The following is a 17,570-nucleotide window of genomic DNA, read 5'->3' as shown; positions in this document are numbered from 1 at the left end:
GTATATCCCAGTCACCCATGGGATTGTCTGTAAAAGTGAATGGAGTAAAAGGGAAGTGTATGGAAGGCAGGGCCATTCTCTGGTTTATACAAATGGGTGCCATCAATTAAAATAGGACATTTAGTGGAAGATTCTACTTTGGAGGAATGAAAGGAAAAAGATTAATTTTAGTATTCAGTGTATTGTGTTCGTAGGTCCTGTATCCAATATGCAGACACACTTTAAGCAATCATATACTGTTATTTATATACTAGAGGCCTGGTGCATGAAATTTGTGCATGGGGGGGTGGTCCCTCAGCCTGGCCTGGACCCTCTTGCAGTCCGGGACCCCTTGGGGGATGCCTAAGATCGGGCCTAAGCTGGCAGTCGGACATCCATCTCACAATCCAGTATCCCTCACACTGTACCGCCTGCTTGCTCGCTCCTTGCCACTCGGCTCACTGCTTCTTAGCACTGCCACAGAGGCAGGAGAGGCTCCCACCAATGCCACTGCGCTCGACAGCCATGATACCAGCTTCTGGCTGAGCGGCCCTCCCCCTGTGGGAGCACACAGACCACCAGGGGCAGCTCCTTCATTGAGCATCTGCCACCTAGTGGCCAGTGTGCATCATAGTGACCAGTCATTCTTAGGCTTTTATTATATAGACTAGAGACCCGGTGCACAAAAATCTGTGCACTCAGGAGGGGGTCTCTCAGCCAGGCCTGCACCCATTCACAGTCCAGGACCCCTTGGGTATGTCCACCTGTCGACTTAGGCCCACTCCCCAGAGGATCAGGCCTAAGATTGCAGTCAGACATCCTTCTAGCAGCTAGGGAGCCCTAGGGCATGTCCGAATAAAGGCTTAGGCCCCTAAGGGATCAGGTCTAATCCGTTAGTTGGACATTCTTAGTGCTGCCACGGAGGTTCGAGAGGCTCCTGGCACCACCACTGCCTTGGCCAGCAATGAGCCAGCTTCTGGCTGAGTGGCACTCCCCATATGGATGTGCACTGACCACCAGGGGGCAGCTCCTGCATTGAACATTTGCCCCCTGGTGGCCAGTGCACATGATAGCAACCAGTCATTCTGCTGTTCAGTCAATGTGCATATTAGCCTTTTATTATTATTACTAGTAGCATGGTGCATGAGTGGAGGGGGAAGGGGCCCCTCATTCTGGCCTTCACCCTCTCCAATCTGAGACCCCTCAGGGAATGTCCAACTACCTGTTTGTGCCCACACTTTTAACAGATAACAGCTCCATTGTTGCTTCTTTCTTATGCTTAAAACCATTGGAATTAGTAGGTATTCAAAGTGTGTATACATTTTGGGGGGACACCCTGTATATCTCTAGTCAGCGGTGAAATAAACCAACAGCAGATTTGGAACCCCCAGACAGGGAAACTCGCTCACTCCCTACATGTCTCCCCACTTCACTTCCCACCTTCGTGGGCAGCAGGAGAATCAATGTTTTCTCTCATTAATTCGGAAAAGCAAGTCCTGTCACCCTCTGCGCGGCAGGAGTGAGCTAGGCCGCAAGCAAGCGAGGCTCAGTCAGGGCAGCCTTCGCTCATGGGTGCTGGCACCCAAAGTGCACATTCCTCCTCTACAGTCGCCCCGACTATCCCACTGTTTCACGGAGAGGACGGAATTCCTCTCCTCTTCTGGGTTCTTAATCTTGAATACTGACCGAAGGCACCTCAGCGAGGGCCGCCTGTGCCCACCAGATGTGTCTATCTGCACCTGCTCCTGCCTCAGCACCTGCATTAACCCCCCAGAGGTGATCTCGTAGCTGCACTGGCCTCCGTGGGAACAGGGCATCACCACTCCGCCCTCTCACTGTCATCTCACAGGCGCCCACCCTCAGCACCCAGAACACCCAGACACTCTCCAAAGGATGTGAGCGCATCAGAGGGGATGTGGCACATCCTGTGGGGGTGTTAGGCATGCCGGGTTGATGGAAGTGGGGTGGAGGGGCGGGGGAACTTGTGCACCCCTTTGTTTGCAACTGTTGCAGTTGTGGGAGGATGACAGTGTGCTGGGGGATGTTCACATGCCAGGGGGGGATGTGCACACCAGAGGCCTCTGGCTTTGCAGATCCGCAAACCCCCATTGTGCGGCCAGGAGGATGTCAGTCTGGCCTGCCACAGTGGCTGTCCCTGCGATCCTGCACCTTCTGGGCCAGGAGGCAGATCTTGCACAACCACTCCTGGGCGCTGATTGCCTGCAGGCACTACTTCAGCTCAGCCTGCAGGCTCAGCTTGGCGCACTCACAGCTGTCACCACCACCATGTGGGGAGTACAGGCCGCCCTCCACCAGCCTGCCTCCCTTGTCCAGAGGATCACTGCGCTGCTCACCTGCACAGAGTGACTGGGGCTGGGCGGAAGCCAGGCGTCCTGCCCTGCCCAACCCCGGCCAATCCTCCCTTGTGCTAGCTGCTGCCCCACCAGGAAGGGTCATGGCTCCAGGTCCCCGGACTGCGGACAGCCTCAAGCACTGGCCCCCGCCCGGCTGGGTCACAAATCCGGGTCCTGGGACCACGAAAAGTGTCAAGCCCTGCCCCCCCCCCTCCCGCCAGGACATGGATCCGGGTCCCAGACCGTCGACAGCCTCAAGCACTGCCCCCCGCCCGGCAGGGTCACAGATCCTGTCCCGGACTGCGGACAGCCTCAAGTACTGCAGATCTGGGTCCCGGGACCGCAGACAGCCTTGCCCACTGCTGCCAGCCTTCACTATGCAAATTAGCTGCCATCTTGTTGTTTCAGGGTGGGGGTCCCCACTGGAGTGACTGGCCAGTCTGGATGAGGGGCTGAGGGCCATTTTCAGGCTGGCGGGTGACTGAAGCTCCCAACCTCTCCTTTTTTTCTTTTTTCTTTTATTCTGGGATTTATTTACCTTCTATGGCTGTCACTGGAGCTGAGAGCCGGCTTTAGCTCTGAGGCTCGGCTGCAGCTCTGAGACCTTGGCTGCAGCTCTGAGACCTCGGCTGCTGAAAGTAGGTACTGGGTATGTTTGGGTTTTATAATTGAAACACTGTTGCGGTCCTGCTGGCTGAAGCCCTGCTGGCTGAAAGCAGGTTTCTGGAGTTTGTTTAGCTTCTATACTTGCAACATTGTTTCTTAGAGTGTAAGCTCAGAGGCCGGCAGCGGCAGGCGGGGAACCTTGGCTTCCTCCATCACTGGAGCAAGCAATCCTCCTGTTCACTTCAGCTTCCCGGCAGCCGGCCGCCATCTTGGTTGGCAGTTAATTTGCATAAGGATATGCTGATTAGCCAATGGGAAGGGTGTCGGGGTTATGGTCAATTTCCATGTTTCTCTTTTATTAGATAGGATTGTAATGATGATTAATAGACTTTGAGCAGGATATATATATATATATATATATATATATATATATATATATATGCCTAAGCGACCGAATGACCAAACGACCAAGCAACTGGTCGACCGGTAGCTATGACGCACACTGATCACCAGGGGACAGACACTCAATGCAAGAGCTGCCGCGTGATGGTCTGTACTCCTACAGCCAACCTCCCATGGCTGGCCAATCTCCCGCAGTCCCACTCCACCCCTGCTGGCACACCCAAAAAGTCCCTGATTGTCCTCAATTGCTGACCAGGCCGAGGGACCCCATCGGTGCATGAATTTGTGCACCGGGCCTCTAGTGTTTATATATTTGAAGAAGAAATAGGATCCCTTGATAGTATGCATGAGATTAGTTAATATTACTGTTATGTGGTATTAGATTTCAATCATTTCTGGAAAGAAAATGTCATTACAAGACTATCTTCATTTAATTTCCAATCCACAATGTTGTGCACTTATTTTCAATGACATCCATTCATTTTAAATGATATTTTCTAGTAATCTGCATAGATATGTTTCATTAAAATAAAACAAAGATAAACAAAAATGAGAAACATATAGGAACCATCATGAGGCATGACCTTTCTAATTGGATTATAATTATATAGAAGCAACTTAATAGTCATTGCAGGAGGGTTGTCAAAAAGATGCAAGAGAATCAAAATTCACTTTTCCTGGATAAGCACACATCTAATTAAATGTATTTAGAAAAGGATTACTAAAAGAGAAATGTTTCAGCCAAGAAATTGCTTTAATCCAAATTTATTGTTTATTGCTTAAATATTTGAGTAGGAACTTTCAGTGTAATTTATTAAATACCCATGTTAAAGTTAATAATTATATGAAGAGTTTTATATATGTGTTTAGTAGTAAATTCTTGACTATCTTACAACTGTATCATGGAACTATCACCATAATATGAACATTCATATCATGTAAAAGACTCTCATTGACTAAAATGACAGTTTAATTAAACATTAGAATCAGAATAATTGAGTTTATTTTGCCTTTAGAACACAGTTTAATATGACTATTAGGATTCTTAAAAAGGTGGTGTTTATTATGTCAATGTATTCTTCTCTATAAGCTTGGATATCTCAAATCTTAATTTAATTGACTCATAGTCCATTGTAACTTAGGACAAGCTAAACAATCATTCTTTGTTAGATCTTCCAGCCAGCTGCAAGGAACATATTTCTTCCATGTTTGCTACCTCTTGGCATTAAACCCTTACAGTAGGCTGTAAGTGCTCAATTAAACTTTTTATTTTGAATAGTGGATAAGTAAATGAATGAATGCAGTATTTCAAAAGTCATATTTTCAAGGATTTTTTTCTAATATGTAAAGCTAAGTCATATTTTAGTGAAGTACTACTTTTCCTCTTTCCTTCTATTATTTTTTTCTCACTTCTTCCTTCTTTTTATCTCTTCCTTCCATTCCTTTCTTCCTTCCTTCCTTTTTACCTTCCTCCTTCTCATCACACTTCTTCCCTAATAATAGTATAGTAGCAATAAACTAAAAAATATAGAATGGCATTTTTAAAAAAATATATTTTATTGATTTTTTACAGAGAGGAAGGGAGAGGGATAGAGAGTTAGAAACATCGATGAAAGAGAAACATCCATCAGCTGCCTCCTGCACACTCCCTACTGGGGATGTGCCCGCAACCAAGGTACATGCCCTTGACCAGAATCAAACCTGGGACCCTTGAGTCTGCAGGCTGATGCTCTATCCACTGAGCCAAACCAGTTAGGGCTATAATGGCACTTTATTTAATTATTTCCCTTTACATAATTTTAGGCATACTTTATTTTCTAAATCCTATGTATTTTATGTCATAATTTTGATAAATTATATTTAACTATCTTTCTCAGCAAAATATTATATGCAGATTGATAAATATAGAAAAGTAGTTAGTTTACATAATAGGCTGAAATAGTGTTTTAAGCATATGAAATATTACTGTAGGTATAAAAAATAAAAATTCCTCTTCATCTGTTAAGTATGCCTTAATATGTTTAATTCATATTCCTTTAATAAAACTCAACAGTACATTTTGTTGGAGTCATTTAAATTACTGATCTTTAAACAAAGTACTGCAGAGTAAAAGGGAAATACAAAATGGATTTTTAGGAGAACAACCAAAACAAATTTTACATTGCCATTTTTGAATGGTTATTGATATTATGATGAAAATGTAGGCATAGCATATTTGTACTGTTTATTTTATATTATTTTAATTAAATTAAAGTTGATATCAAGTTAGAAAATCCACAAAGCACCTATTACTATGGAAACCATTTAATTATATGCACTCAAATTTCTACATAACCTCTGATGGAAAGTTTTCTCTGTCCTGTTTTTGTTGTGTAATTTCATACACTGTTTCCTTCCCTAAAGGAAATACTTACTTGATTCAGTTCTTGATAAAAATGACCTGTCACTAATGTTTGCTTTAAAGGGTTTTTGCTTTTTTAACAACAAAAACACTGAATACTGAAAGAAAAATCAAGGCACAAGGGATTACAGATCAGCTGCTGTGGTATAAATCAATATTTGAAATGCATAATGGTGACTTTTCTTCCCTCCAAAGTAGGAATTTTTTGTGCTTAATTTCTTGTTTTATTAAAATGTCAAACTGTGTCTAGGAAGGCCTTCAAATTTAGCTTTGGTTTCTATTTAAATGTACTGCTCAATAACTAGTACAAGAACATTAATACAATTGCACTTTATGTTTAATTCCTGTGCCCTGTTAGGGTTGCTGAAACTGGCGATTTCATGAATGGACAACTACCATACTCCTGGCTATGTTAGGGAATCCGGTAACTCTCTAATCTCCTACCTTCAGCAAAGGGGATTGGTATGAAAAATCTCCAACCAGTCACACCTAGAAACGCATCATAATCATCATCCTTCTTAATATAAATGTAGGGGCAGACACGTCTTCCCTTCTTTAAGAAAAAAGCCTGTATTGTTAAAAGTATTACATGTCCCCTTTTTCCTCCCATTGACCCCTTGTAGTCCGCCTTTGCTTCCTGCCCCCGGCATCCACCACCCTATTGTCTGTGTCCATGGGTTATGCATATGTCATACAAGTTCTTTGGCTGATCTCTTCCCACCCAACCCCATCATCTTCTCTTCTCCAAACAGATTTTTGTAGGACAGTAGCCTTTGGATATAAGTCCAGTAATCCCTCCTTAACGGCAGTTTCTCTTTCTCTGGTTCCAGTTACCCACACTCAATCCTGGGCCAAAAATATTAAGTAGAAAATCCCAGAAATAAACAATTCATAAATATTAAATTATGTGTCATTCTGAGTAGCATGATGAAATCTCCCACTGTCCCAGGATGTGAACTATCCTTTTGTCCAACTTACGAACACTGTGTATGCCTCCTGCCATGAGGTCACTGAGAAGCCTTCTTGGTTAATAGACTATTCAGGTAGTGCTTGTGCTCAAGTTACCCTTATTTTCATTAATGATGGCCCCAAACCACAAGACCACAAGAGTTGTGATGCTGGCAATGTGGATATGCCAAAGAGAAACCGTAAAGTGCTTTCTTTAAGTAAAAGGTATGTATGGGGGGGGGGGTGCACAGTATACATAAGACTCTGTACTATCCCTGGTGTCAGGCTTCCACTGAGGGTCTTGGGAAGATTTCCCCCAAATATAGATAGACTGTATTTCCTTATTGCCTAAATTCTTCCAAACATTTTATGTTATGATTTATGTACTAAAAGACTTATGCCTTCGAATTCTCTTTTAGCATTTTATTCCACTCTCAGTTTGCACTGAGAAGAGTTCTCAGTCTGACGCTACACACCAAATGCACCGATTTTGCAACCCTGGTCCCCTGTACTGAGGTGCCCACCTTCCCGATTTCTACTGCCTGCCTCTGGCCCCCGGGGTGGGGTACTGCCGGAGGGTATGAATGACAGCATCACAATGGAAGTGTCAGATGGTGGCATCATCATCCTTGGACGCCAGCATCCCTGTTACTTCGGTGTCTCACTACAGAGACACTAAGGCTAAAGGTTAAAGGATGCGGTTTATTAAATAATTCAAGACATTAACCTTCAACCTGCACACCGATGGCAGCCTATGAAGTTTACGCTGCTATGATTCATGTTTGGTGCTTACTGATGCTAAAGCATGATGCCTGTTTGCTTTCCTTCTATTGCTACCCAGTAATGCGGTGGGGAGAATGAAAAGGGGGACAGGACCCACGCCAAGGGACAATAAGAGCAGCAGCTTCACTTGCATAAAGAAGATTGAAGCCTTCCGCCCTCCCTCCATCTCTCCGCGTAGGCCCCAGTGCACAGCTGCGTCACTTACGGGGAGGAGGAGGCGCTGAGGCAGGGAGAAAATTGTATTGTGAGGACCTTGACAGCGTTTCCTTTCGCCTCCCTATATTTTCCGGAATATTTCTTTTCCTCTCTTACAAACTGACTATATAAAACCACCCCTTCCTTCTCCACCTCGCAGAAGGCATTTGACTTTCTCAGAAACACACCGGGCACGCTCTCAGAGCATCTCAGAGGGGCGAGGGACAGGGGCGCAGGTGCACTCAGCAGGCTGGGTGAGGGGAGCGCTTCTTGGAGACTTGGGGCTCTTTCTCTCTCTCTCCCTCTTGGCGCTCTCCAGGCGCTGAACTCAGCTGCAAGGACTGGAGACCCCACACCTTTCCAACTGAAGCGGTGCCTCGGGCGCCTCCCAGGGCGGTGTATCCAGCTGCCTCCACCTCCCTGAGCTCCGGAGCGCTCGGACCTCCCTCTCTCCCGCGTCTCCAGCATCAGGGTCGTCCCTCCCACCGCAAGGACGGAGCTCCTGAGCGGAGATCGGGAAATCTCAGCCCTCAGCTTCCCTCTCCCGCCTCTGCTCCCGGCCGGTGGGCTCCCCACGCGCAAGTCCTGCAGACCTGACCGCCGCCGAGCCGCTCAGCTCTGCTGTCCGAGCCCCCGTGGTCGCCTGGCGGAGCGCGCATCCCGCCTCGCTGCGTCGCCTGCTCCGGGTGCGGAGAGCACACCCAGCCTCGTCCTGCAACCCCGGGCTCCGCGGGCTTCCCCCGCCAGCCGGCCCGTCCACCCCCGCGCCCGCTGAGGTGCCTGAGCCGTCCTTGCATCAAGCATGTCGGGCTCTGGACGAAAGGACTTCGATGTGAAACACATCCTGCGACTCCGCTGGAAACTCTTCAGTCACCCGTCCCCGTCCCCGGGCGGCCCGGCGGGGGGCGGCTGCTTGCAGCAGGACGGCAGCGGCAGTTTCGAGCATTGGGGACCCAGCCAGAACCGCCTGCTCAAAAGCCAAGAGAAGGGCAGCGTGAGCACATTCTGGAAGAAGCCTTCTTCTTCTTCCTCCTCCACTTCGTCTTCCTCCCCATCCTCTTCCTCCTCTCCCTTCAACCCACTGAATGGCACCCTGCTGCCGGTGGCCACGCGGCTGCAGCAAGGGGCGCCCAGGCAGGGCACCCCACCGCCTGCCAGGACTCTCTTCTACGTTGAGTCCCTAGAGGAGGAGGAAGTGCCCGGCATGGACTTTTCTGGGCCGCACGAAAAAGGGCTGGTCCTGCAGGAGCTCAAAGTGGAGCCGGCCAACTCGAGCCAGGCAACAGGTGAAGGCTGTGGACACAGGTACAGTCAGTCCCCACGGGACATCCAAGCATCTCCCACTTTTCACTCCTTTCCCTCACCCCATGTGTGCTTTGCTACTTAGTAAGTCTGAAAGGTTGCAGGTTGAACATTTTGGTCCAGAGATGCCAGCAGGGTTTTCATGTCCCAAGTTGTCATCTCGTTAAAAGTTTGTTCATTAATTTCTACCGCTTCAAACATACTGCTTTCCTTTGGCAAGTTCTCTGAGCTGTAAGCAGAAATTGAACATAGATTCACTTTGATAAGTCTCTAGGGGGAGTGGTTCTCATGTTTCTGAGGATACAGCATTTTCTGTCATTAAATTATATCAGTCTTCCAGTTATCTGATGTCAGGTGAAACGTGTTTAACCACCACTCAACTGCACCTTACAGACTGGCCTAATAACTGACTTAGCAAGTTATCAGGGATCCCTGTGGCTTGAATCTATATTCCAGGAGGAATGAGGTGCACAGATGAGTAGCCTCCTGGACAGTAGCATTGTCTCCCCCCCAACCCCCATCCATGAAATAGAGTGTTATTCTCCATCCCAACTTCTTTTTATCCTTTACTTTTGCCTTGTTCCAAGTCTTAGAATTGAACTGTTGCTGAGCCCACTGACTTTCAGCGTTTCTGATTCGTTGGCTCAGTATGGGATTGTGTATCCTTACCAAGCAGGTCAACATCATTTCTTGTTTATTTCTAATATTTTACCCCTTTGGGTAGAGTTCTACTTTCAAGACTTATAGAAAACCTTCACACGCATGAAAATTCTTCAAAGTTTTACATTTTTGGAGAATGACTCATTACTCTGCAACAGATAATTACTAGGTTTGGCATGTAGGGAGGATATCAAAAGATCTGCATTTGTCTTATGTGATATCAAAACACATATTGAAGATACATATAGGAGAAACAAAATGATAATGAGTATGTTAATAAAAACTAATTACCTAACAAATTAGAAACAGAAGCAACTTTTTAAACTTGGCTGATTGAATCAGCTTCTTGTGAATTAAGTCACAGATAAATACATAAAACAAAATCATATGTATGTGTACTTTAATTATGTTGACAAATGTGAGTGTAGAGATATAAAGAAATCCTTGAATTGCTTCACTTATATGGATTATGTTGGTTTAAATTTGAATCTTAACAGCCTTGAACATAATCACAAAATAAATGTGAGATAATTATTTTAAAGAGGAAGTAGTTTAATTTGCATTTTTCAAGTATGTCAAAGTTTTATTCCCCCCCCCCACATATAGGAAATCAAATGTAAGTTTATTTATTACTCAAATAAGATATTTTACCAAGAAGGTTAGAATTTTGGGTGCCAATAGCACCATGAAGTTATTTGATTTATGCATTCACTCGTTACCTGTAGTTTTAGACCTATTTATTATTTTTTTAAATAAAATATGTTGGGTTTTACCCAGTTTTGGCAATCATTCATAAACATTTACCAATTCACCTTATATATTTAAAAGACAGGTAAAACATTTACTAATTGCTATTTTATTGAAATTGATATATTGTGACTCAGTTCAATAAAAAAGTAGATGAATTATTTTGTTTTGTGATGTCTTCAAGTCAGCTTAAAATATTTGATGTTCTGGGAATATTAATGTTTGATCATTTAAAAGACAATTTGCTTTATAACAAATATAGTTGTATGTAAATTAGTCAAATATGGCATGAGTAATTTCTGAAAGACTTTCTTGTAAGTTGGAGGATTTGAAAATATTAATGGAATATTGACATAAGAAATTATAATAAAAAATAAAACCAATGACTGATAGCTCACTTAGGGAAAACACCATCAGAATTAGCTTCCAGTCTCCCCCCCCCCTTTTTTCTAAATATACATCAGTGTTTTTATTCACAAAGAGTTTTAAGTGAAAAGTATTCTGAAAACAAGCTTAACACCACCTTAAATCATACTTACTATTGGAATGGAAGTCTCCTATGGGATTTTGTATATGTAAAATATAAAAATCAAATTTTATTTTATTTTTAAATTCTTATTAATGCTTAAATCCTTTAGATTAATTTAAATTTCTCACTGGACAAACAAGTTAGCACTGGTTTGTATTCTCAGGGGTATAGTATGTACCTAAACCTTCATAGAACATTGGTTCTGTTATCAAGATTGATTGAATTTATACTACTAACCTTGATAATTAGTCATTATCAATATTATATTAACATATGGTAAAAATAAGGTTCATTTCACAGAAGAGACAGCATTTCCAAAGTTATATACTGAATGGAAAATAATAAAGTAATTTGTAATGTTGATTTACTTTTGTTTCTTATCATAACTTATGCAGCAAATCGAGATAATGTTTATAATGATGAATGAGTACATAAACTATATAAACCCTGCGTGATAATCTTGATTACTGGGGTCATTATTATATCATTGTACTGTGATGTCAGTGACTTGATATTTAGCAATTAGTTTTATCAAGTCTGACTGCTATGCTAAAAAATATGTTCATATATACAGCAAGAGTTGGCCTCTTTTTTGTTCTCTTCCTGCATATTCTGATCTCTCTGCATTGATTTAAGTTGTTGTTCAAACAACAGCTGAAGGCTGCTCAGGGAAAAGCTGCCCATATTCTCAGAATTCTAGAAAGGTCAAATTATCATGGAGGTGAAACATAAAGGCAGCAGTAAACTAATTTGATGCCCAAACCCAGCCTTTATCTTATTCCACCCTGTCAGACATACATACACAAATCTCAGTATTCTAATACCTCAACCATTATAGCGTTAAGAATTCTAACTTTTACAGTAATAGCTTCCTGACCTATGCTTTTAATCATTTTTCTCTACTGTCCACACTTAGTTGTTGGAAAGTGTATAAAATCCCAGCTATTCAGATCAGCATATGTATTTTGATATGAATAGTTTTGTCCAAAATTTATATGTAGTAAACTGAGAAACCAAAGAGAAATATTTATATTATTGCAGTGTGTACAGAGATATCATGTTTGACTGCTTATTTTTTGATTTTCTAAATTCTCACAGAATGCAGTCATCTGATTCCATGGTTTTAGTTACCATCCCTAAACTCTATTTCTATATTTGCAATTCAAAACCTAGACTTCCCTCTGACCTGTGGTCTGACAAATCCACCTCTCTGCTTAACCCCTGTGGTGATTATCACAGAGACAGCATAAATACATGTAGAAAATTGAGCTCATAATCTTCCTTCTCTTTGCTCAATGTCCTTCTTCTCTGTCAGAGGATAGCTCTCTATGCATTGGTTTCTGTAAACCAGAAATCTGGGTCTTACTTGCCCAAATCCTCTTTCCCACAATTTTCAATATTTCACCTAGAACTGTCACTTTTACTTGAAAAATGCCCCCATATTTGTCCCACATCTCTCCATCTCCATTGTCTACACCAATTCTAAGATATTGTCCTCTTTCAACTCAACTGCCATCTGCATCATATTCCTTCATTAATTTTGCCACCTGTAATCCATTCTCCTTACTAGAGTCAATGAAAATTATATTAAAAGAAAATCTGAACTATTTTGCCACATCCCTGGCTCTCCTCCCCCTGATCTACAAAACATTTCTACCATCCTCTGACCTCAATCCATACTTTGGGCATCTGGGCCTTGAATGATGTGTCTCTTATCTGCTAGCGAGGCCCTTCAATCACCAACCCCCCTATCACCCTCTGCCTTCAAGATTCCATGTGGTTCTCTATCATTTTCTCTGCCTCTGGGCCTCACAAACTTTTTACCTCTATTTGTATAGTGACTCCCCTTTTCTTAACACAACCTTTCCTGAGTGTATTCCTATTCATCATTGAAATGTCTTGCATAAAGGTCTGCACCTTTCTCAGAGAAGCATTCATTAATTCTCCCAGGCAAATTTTTAACTTAAAACATTTTTGGAATATGCAATCCTCTTGTTGTATGTTCTTTGAATAACTGCTCTCTACCTTTTAATTTCTTATTGTAGCTTATAACCATACATTCTTAGTTGTGTTGCTTTTATTGTTTGTTGTTAACTACAGTTGCCCAGTGGCCAGGGTGTTTGTTTTGGTCATCATTTTATCTCTATCCAAGAACATGTAGTTACTCAATAAATGCTGTTGTGTGAATAAATATTTTTCATAATAATGAGTGACATTGATTACAACCTGGTTATTTGGCAGGTAGCATATTGAATATTTGTATTGTGTAATTTAATATTCAGAATCACTCTATGATTCTCATACAATTATATATCCCTTTGGAACAATGATTACATAAATGAGAAAACTGAGATATAAACAGGCAATTTGCCCAGAGTCACAGACTTTTAAGTAATATAGCTAGAATTTTTTTGTGATTCAACTTTAATTTTTTTTGTTCTAATTCATTTGTTCTTTTATTACACAAGGTCTATTATACTTTGTTGAATGTATATTTTCTTTTTTTTCTTTATTGATCAAGGTACTTCGTATGTGTCCTTATTCCCCCATTGCCACCCGCACCCCCACTCATGCCCTCACCCCCCTGGTGTCTATGTTCATTGGTTAGGCTTATATGCATGCATACAAGTCCTTTTACTTTATTTTTTAATAAACTTATTGGGATGGCATTGGTCAATAAAATTATATAGGTTTGAAGTGTATGATTCTATAATATATTATTTGTATATTGCATTGTTTGTATACCATAAACAGTCAAATCTTCTGTCACCGTCTATTTGACTCAGTTTACCCTTTACTACCTCTGCTGGACTTTTAGTCTTTGCTATCTGATCCCAGACACCATATTTTTCAGGCCACTTTGCCAACTCTCCTTTCCCTCTGCTTAAACAGATGAGTGGAACATAATAAAAGAGGATCTAACTAAGGCTATTATAAAGCAGTTCTTTTTATTCCTTTGGTGGAAGTTATGCTTGTTTGAATGTGTATAAAGACTTATTAACATGACCCTAATGCCCAATGCCTTCCTTATAAGTTTCAAAGAAGACTTCTCAGCCCAAATTAGAAAACACAAACTAATTTTCTGAAGTACGATACATTTGTAGCATTTAACTTTATAGTTCAACAAAAGTATGAGGGGATCACTTAGACAAGGTAAATAATTTAATTTTGGAGCCAAAAAGAGAGCTTTATGATAGAAAATGTGCTTCTGAACGTCAGAACCTTTGATACAGAGAAATAGCACAGAAAAATAGCATACGCCATTTGAACCTCATGGAAGTTGGTGGGACCTGAGCCAGGTATTTAATTTAAAAAAATATATGTTTTATTGATTTTTAGAGAGAGAGGAAGGGAGAGGGATTGAGAGAAATATTGATGAGAGAGAAACATCATAGCCCCCTACTGGGGTAAAGCTACAGTCAGGTGCCCTGACCTGGAATCGAACAGGTGACCTCTTGGTTCCTGGGTCAATACTCAACCCCTGAACCACACCAGCTGGGCATGTGTGAGGTATTTAAAATGAAAAAGAATCAGTCTTGCCTCAAAGGGTAAAACAATTTTTAAAATGGTAAAGAACTATTTTTCAGGAAAGTTGTTCTAAAACCGTGCTTCTATGGAAGACTAAAATGAACTAATGTTTATGTTTCCCCCACAAGCCCAATTTCATAGTGGGGGAAAAAACAGCATGGGCTGATTTTACTCAATTTTATGTCTTTTTGGTAATTTATCCTAAACTTTGGAATTATACAGCCTATTGTTATTTAAGGCAGAACTAGCAAAGATGATAGTTGAAAGGTTTTTTTAAAAATATATTTTATTGATTTTTTACAGAGAGGAAGGGAGAGAGATAGAGAGTTAGAAACATCGATGAAAGAGAAACATCCATCAGCTGCCTCCTGCACTCCCTCTACTGGGGATGTGCCCGCAACCAAGGTATATGCCCTTGACCAGAATCAAAGCTGGGACTCTTTAGTCCGCAGGCGGACACTCTATCCACTAAGCCAAACCGGTTAGGGCGAAACTTTTTTTTTTTTTTTTTACCTATTTCAGGATGGATTCATCAATATTACATGGCATTCTGCAAATAAGCCCACAATATTCAGGTGCCCTCCCTTATCAACATGTTTGTTTTAAGCAAACTAAGAAGATCATAAAGGAAAAAGAAATGAGACCACTAGGTTGGATTTGCAGGTACCCAAATCTCCAGAGCTATCTGAAAGAAAGATGTGAATACAAATGCTAGATTACATAATTATAACTCTTAATTACAACAAACACAAAAGAGCAATGCTAACTGAAAGACCATATTCTGGTTTTCATTAATAAATTTCCAATGAATACTTTGTAAACTATATTATTAACCTCTTTTTAGGTACTATTTTAAAATAATTTTAAAGTAATATAGAAATCTTCCCTATTCAATCAAAATCAGCTTTTGGTTAACAGAACATAATATTGATCAGATATTTGCTTCCATTGGTTTTTTTTTTTCAAGACTTAAAGATAATTTGTGTATCTGGGGAAGACGTGCTTGTAACAATCAAATGTTAAGTCCTGTCTTATTGATTTTGATTAATAGTTCTTATAGAATTTACAGAAAATTGAGATCTGCAGTATATTTTAGAGTTAAAGTTTCTATTTCTCTCATTCTGTCTTTCTCTCTTTCTTTCTTACATTCTTTCTTTCTTTCCTTCCTTTTTACCATCCAAAATAACTTTAGGTGTTTTTGTTTGTTTGTTTGGTAGTTGTAATAACAAATACTCTTGAATTTACATATTAGTTTAAGCCAGATATTAATTTACCTTTCTGAATTTAAAATTGTGTTATTGAAAACATTAAAGAAAATATCTGATGCAGGCACAGATAATCTGAGCAAATTAAAGATGGTTTTGAAGATCTTATAAATCAAGTATAGGCAACAATACATATATATAGCCTATTGTACAATATAGCTTTGATGCTAGCTACCTTTGCTGACTTCTTTGGCCAGGATTTAAAAACAGTTTGATCTAAGTGAGTACTTATAAAAGCTTAACAAAAGTTACCTCAACCAGAGAGAATGTGCACTATGATTTTAATATTCCAAGAAAAATCTGTTTTGAATGGTAAGACTATAAGGCAGATAATTTTATATGAAGATCATGTCACAGAAATGCTTTTCAAAAATTGATCTTAGAATCTTCAATAATAGTAAAGAGTGGAACCAATCTGTGTTAATTCTAAGTTCAATCCTCTTTCATTTCTTTAGGTGGCCTTAGTTCAATTATAGTAACTGATTTTCATAGGAAATCTTTTAGTTCGATTTTTTATCCTTGTGATAGTTTGCCCTGGTAGATTATTTTGGCACATTTTCTCCTTAGTGATATTGCTAGATATTTGCTTATATAAATCAGCATTTTCATCTTAACTAAAATATGATGGAACAACTTAAATTATGGGATCAAAAAATTGGGAGGATTTATATTAAGAGAGAATGGAAGTATTAACTATGTTGTAGTTTTTCAAGAGACGAGTGCCAGTTCCTCTTTGTAAGACATCTTTGTGGGATTTTTTATTTTGTTTCATTTCCCTGGTAGATTTCAATTTTACTCAATATTCAAGAGGTCTCTTTAGGTCAGTATTCACAAGTAATAGAGCCTCAGAGAAAATGGAAAATATGTTGTTGATTTCTTGTATTTATGAATTTATGAATATAAAACATCCCAATTTTCTAACTCTGAGATTAAACTTTGAACTCTACTATTTTGAAAATAAATTTGGAGTAGTTTTTATTATTTGCAATAAAATTTAAATATGATACCTACTTTTCACTTACCCTACTTTTGATATACTAGCATGTAATTACAATAGAGAAGTTTATGCAAATTAGTGCTTAGATGTTTGGTATTTGGTAATCCACTGATAATTTTTAAAGATTTACTTGTATAATTTCTTTCCAAAAGGCACGTAATTTTCATATAATACATAATTTATGATTCTGTTGCAGTGGTTTTGGTTAGATCAGTAAATTGTGTTTAGAATATTCCACATTATCTGCCCAGAAATTAGAAAATTAAAAAAAAAACAGTTAAGATGAAAAAATCCTGGGAAAATAATATTTTAATCATTTTATTCAAGTTAGGATGAAAGAAGAACTTGTGCTCCTGTTTCTACCCCAGATAAAATAATAGGGACTGGACTTACCCTCTCACTTGAAGCAATAACAAAGAATGAAAGAAGGAAGGGAAAAAAAGACAAAATTATATATAGACAATATAGGGAGAAAGAAAGAGAGAAAGAAAGAGAAAGAGAGAGGAAGAAGAAGAAGAAGAAGAAGAAGAAGAAGAAGAAGAAGAAGAAGAAGAAAGAAAGAAAGAAAGAAAGAGAAAGAAGGAAGAAAAGAAAGAAAGAAAGAAAGAAAGGAAGAAAGAAGAAAGAAGAAAGGAAGAAAGGAAGAAAAGAAGAAAGGAAGAAAAGAGGAAAGAAGAAAGGAGGAAAGAAGGAAGGAAGAAAAAGGAAGGGAGGAGGAAGAAGGAAGAAGAAGAAGAGAGAGAGAGAAGAAGAGGAGGAGGAGGAGAGAGGAGAGGAGAGAGAGGAGAGGAGGAGAAGAGGAGGAGGAAGGGAGGAGGAGGAGGAGGAAGAAAAGGAAGGAGGAAAGGAGGAGGAGGAGAGGAGGAGGAAAAGG

The 17,570-nt window shown here is 40.5% G+C and overlaps 1 protein-coding gene across 1 annotated transcript in view; it reads left to right on the top strand.

Annotated features, from left to right (window-relative positions):
* The first annotated feature begins 8,470 nt into the window (after positions 1–8,470).
* The window catches only part of KLHL1 (kelch like family member 1), a 357,641-nt gene continuing 348,541 nt past the window's right edge, over positions 8,471–17,570 (top strand). Inside the window, exon 1 of the mRNA XM_006098589.3 lies at positions 8,471–8,973. Within this exon, the coding sequence (XP_006098651.1) occupies positions 8,471–8,973 (503 nt within the window). The remainder of the gene's footprint in view (positions 8,974–17,570) is intronic.

This window comes from Myotis lucifugus, unplaced genomic scaffold, assembly GCF_000147115.1.
Source record: "Myotis lucifugus unplaced genomic scaffold, Myoluc2.0 scaffold_242, whole genome shotgun sequence".
Lineage (NCBI taxonomy): Eukaryota > Metazoa > Chordata > Mammalia > Chiroptera > Vespertilionidae > Myotis > Myotis lucifugus.
This window is presented reverse-complemented; position numbering and strand designations above follow the sequence as displayed.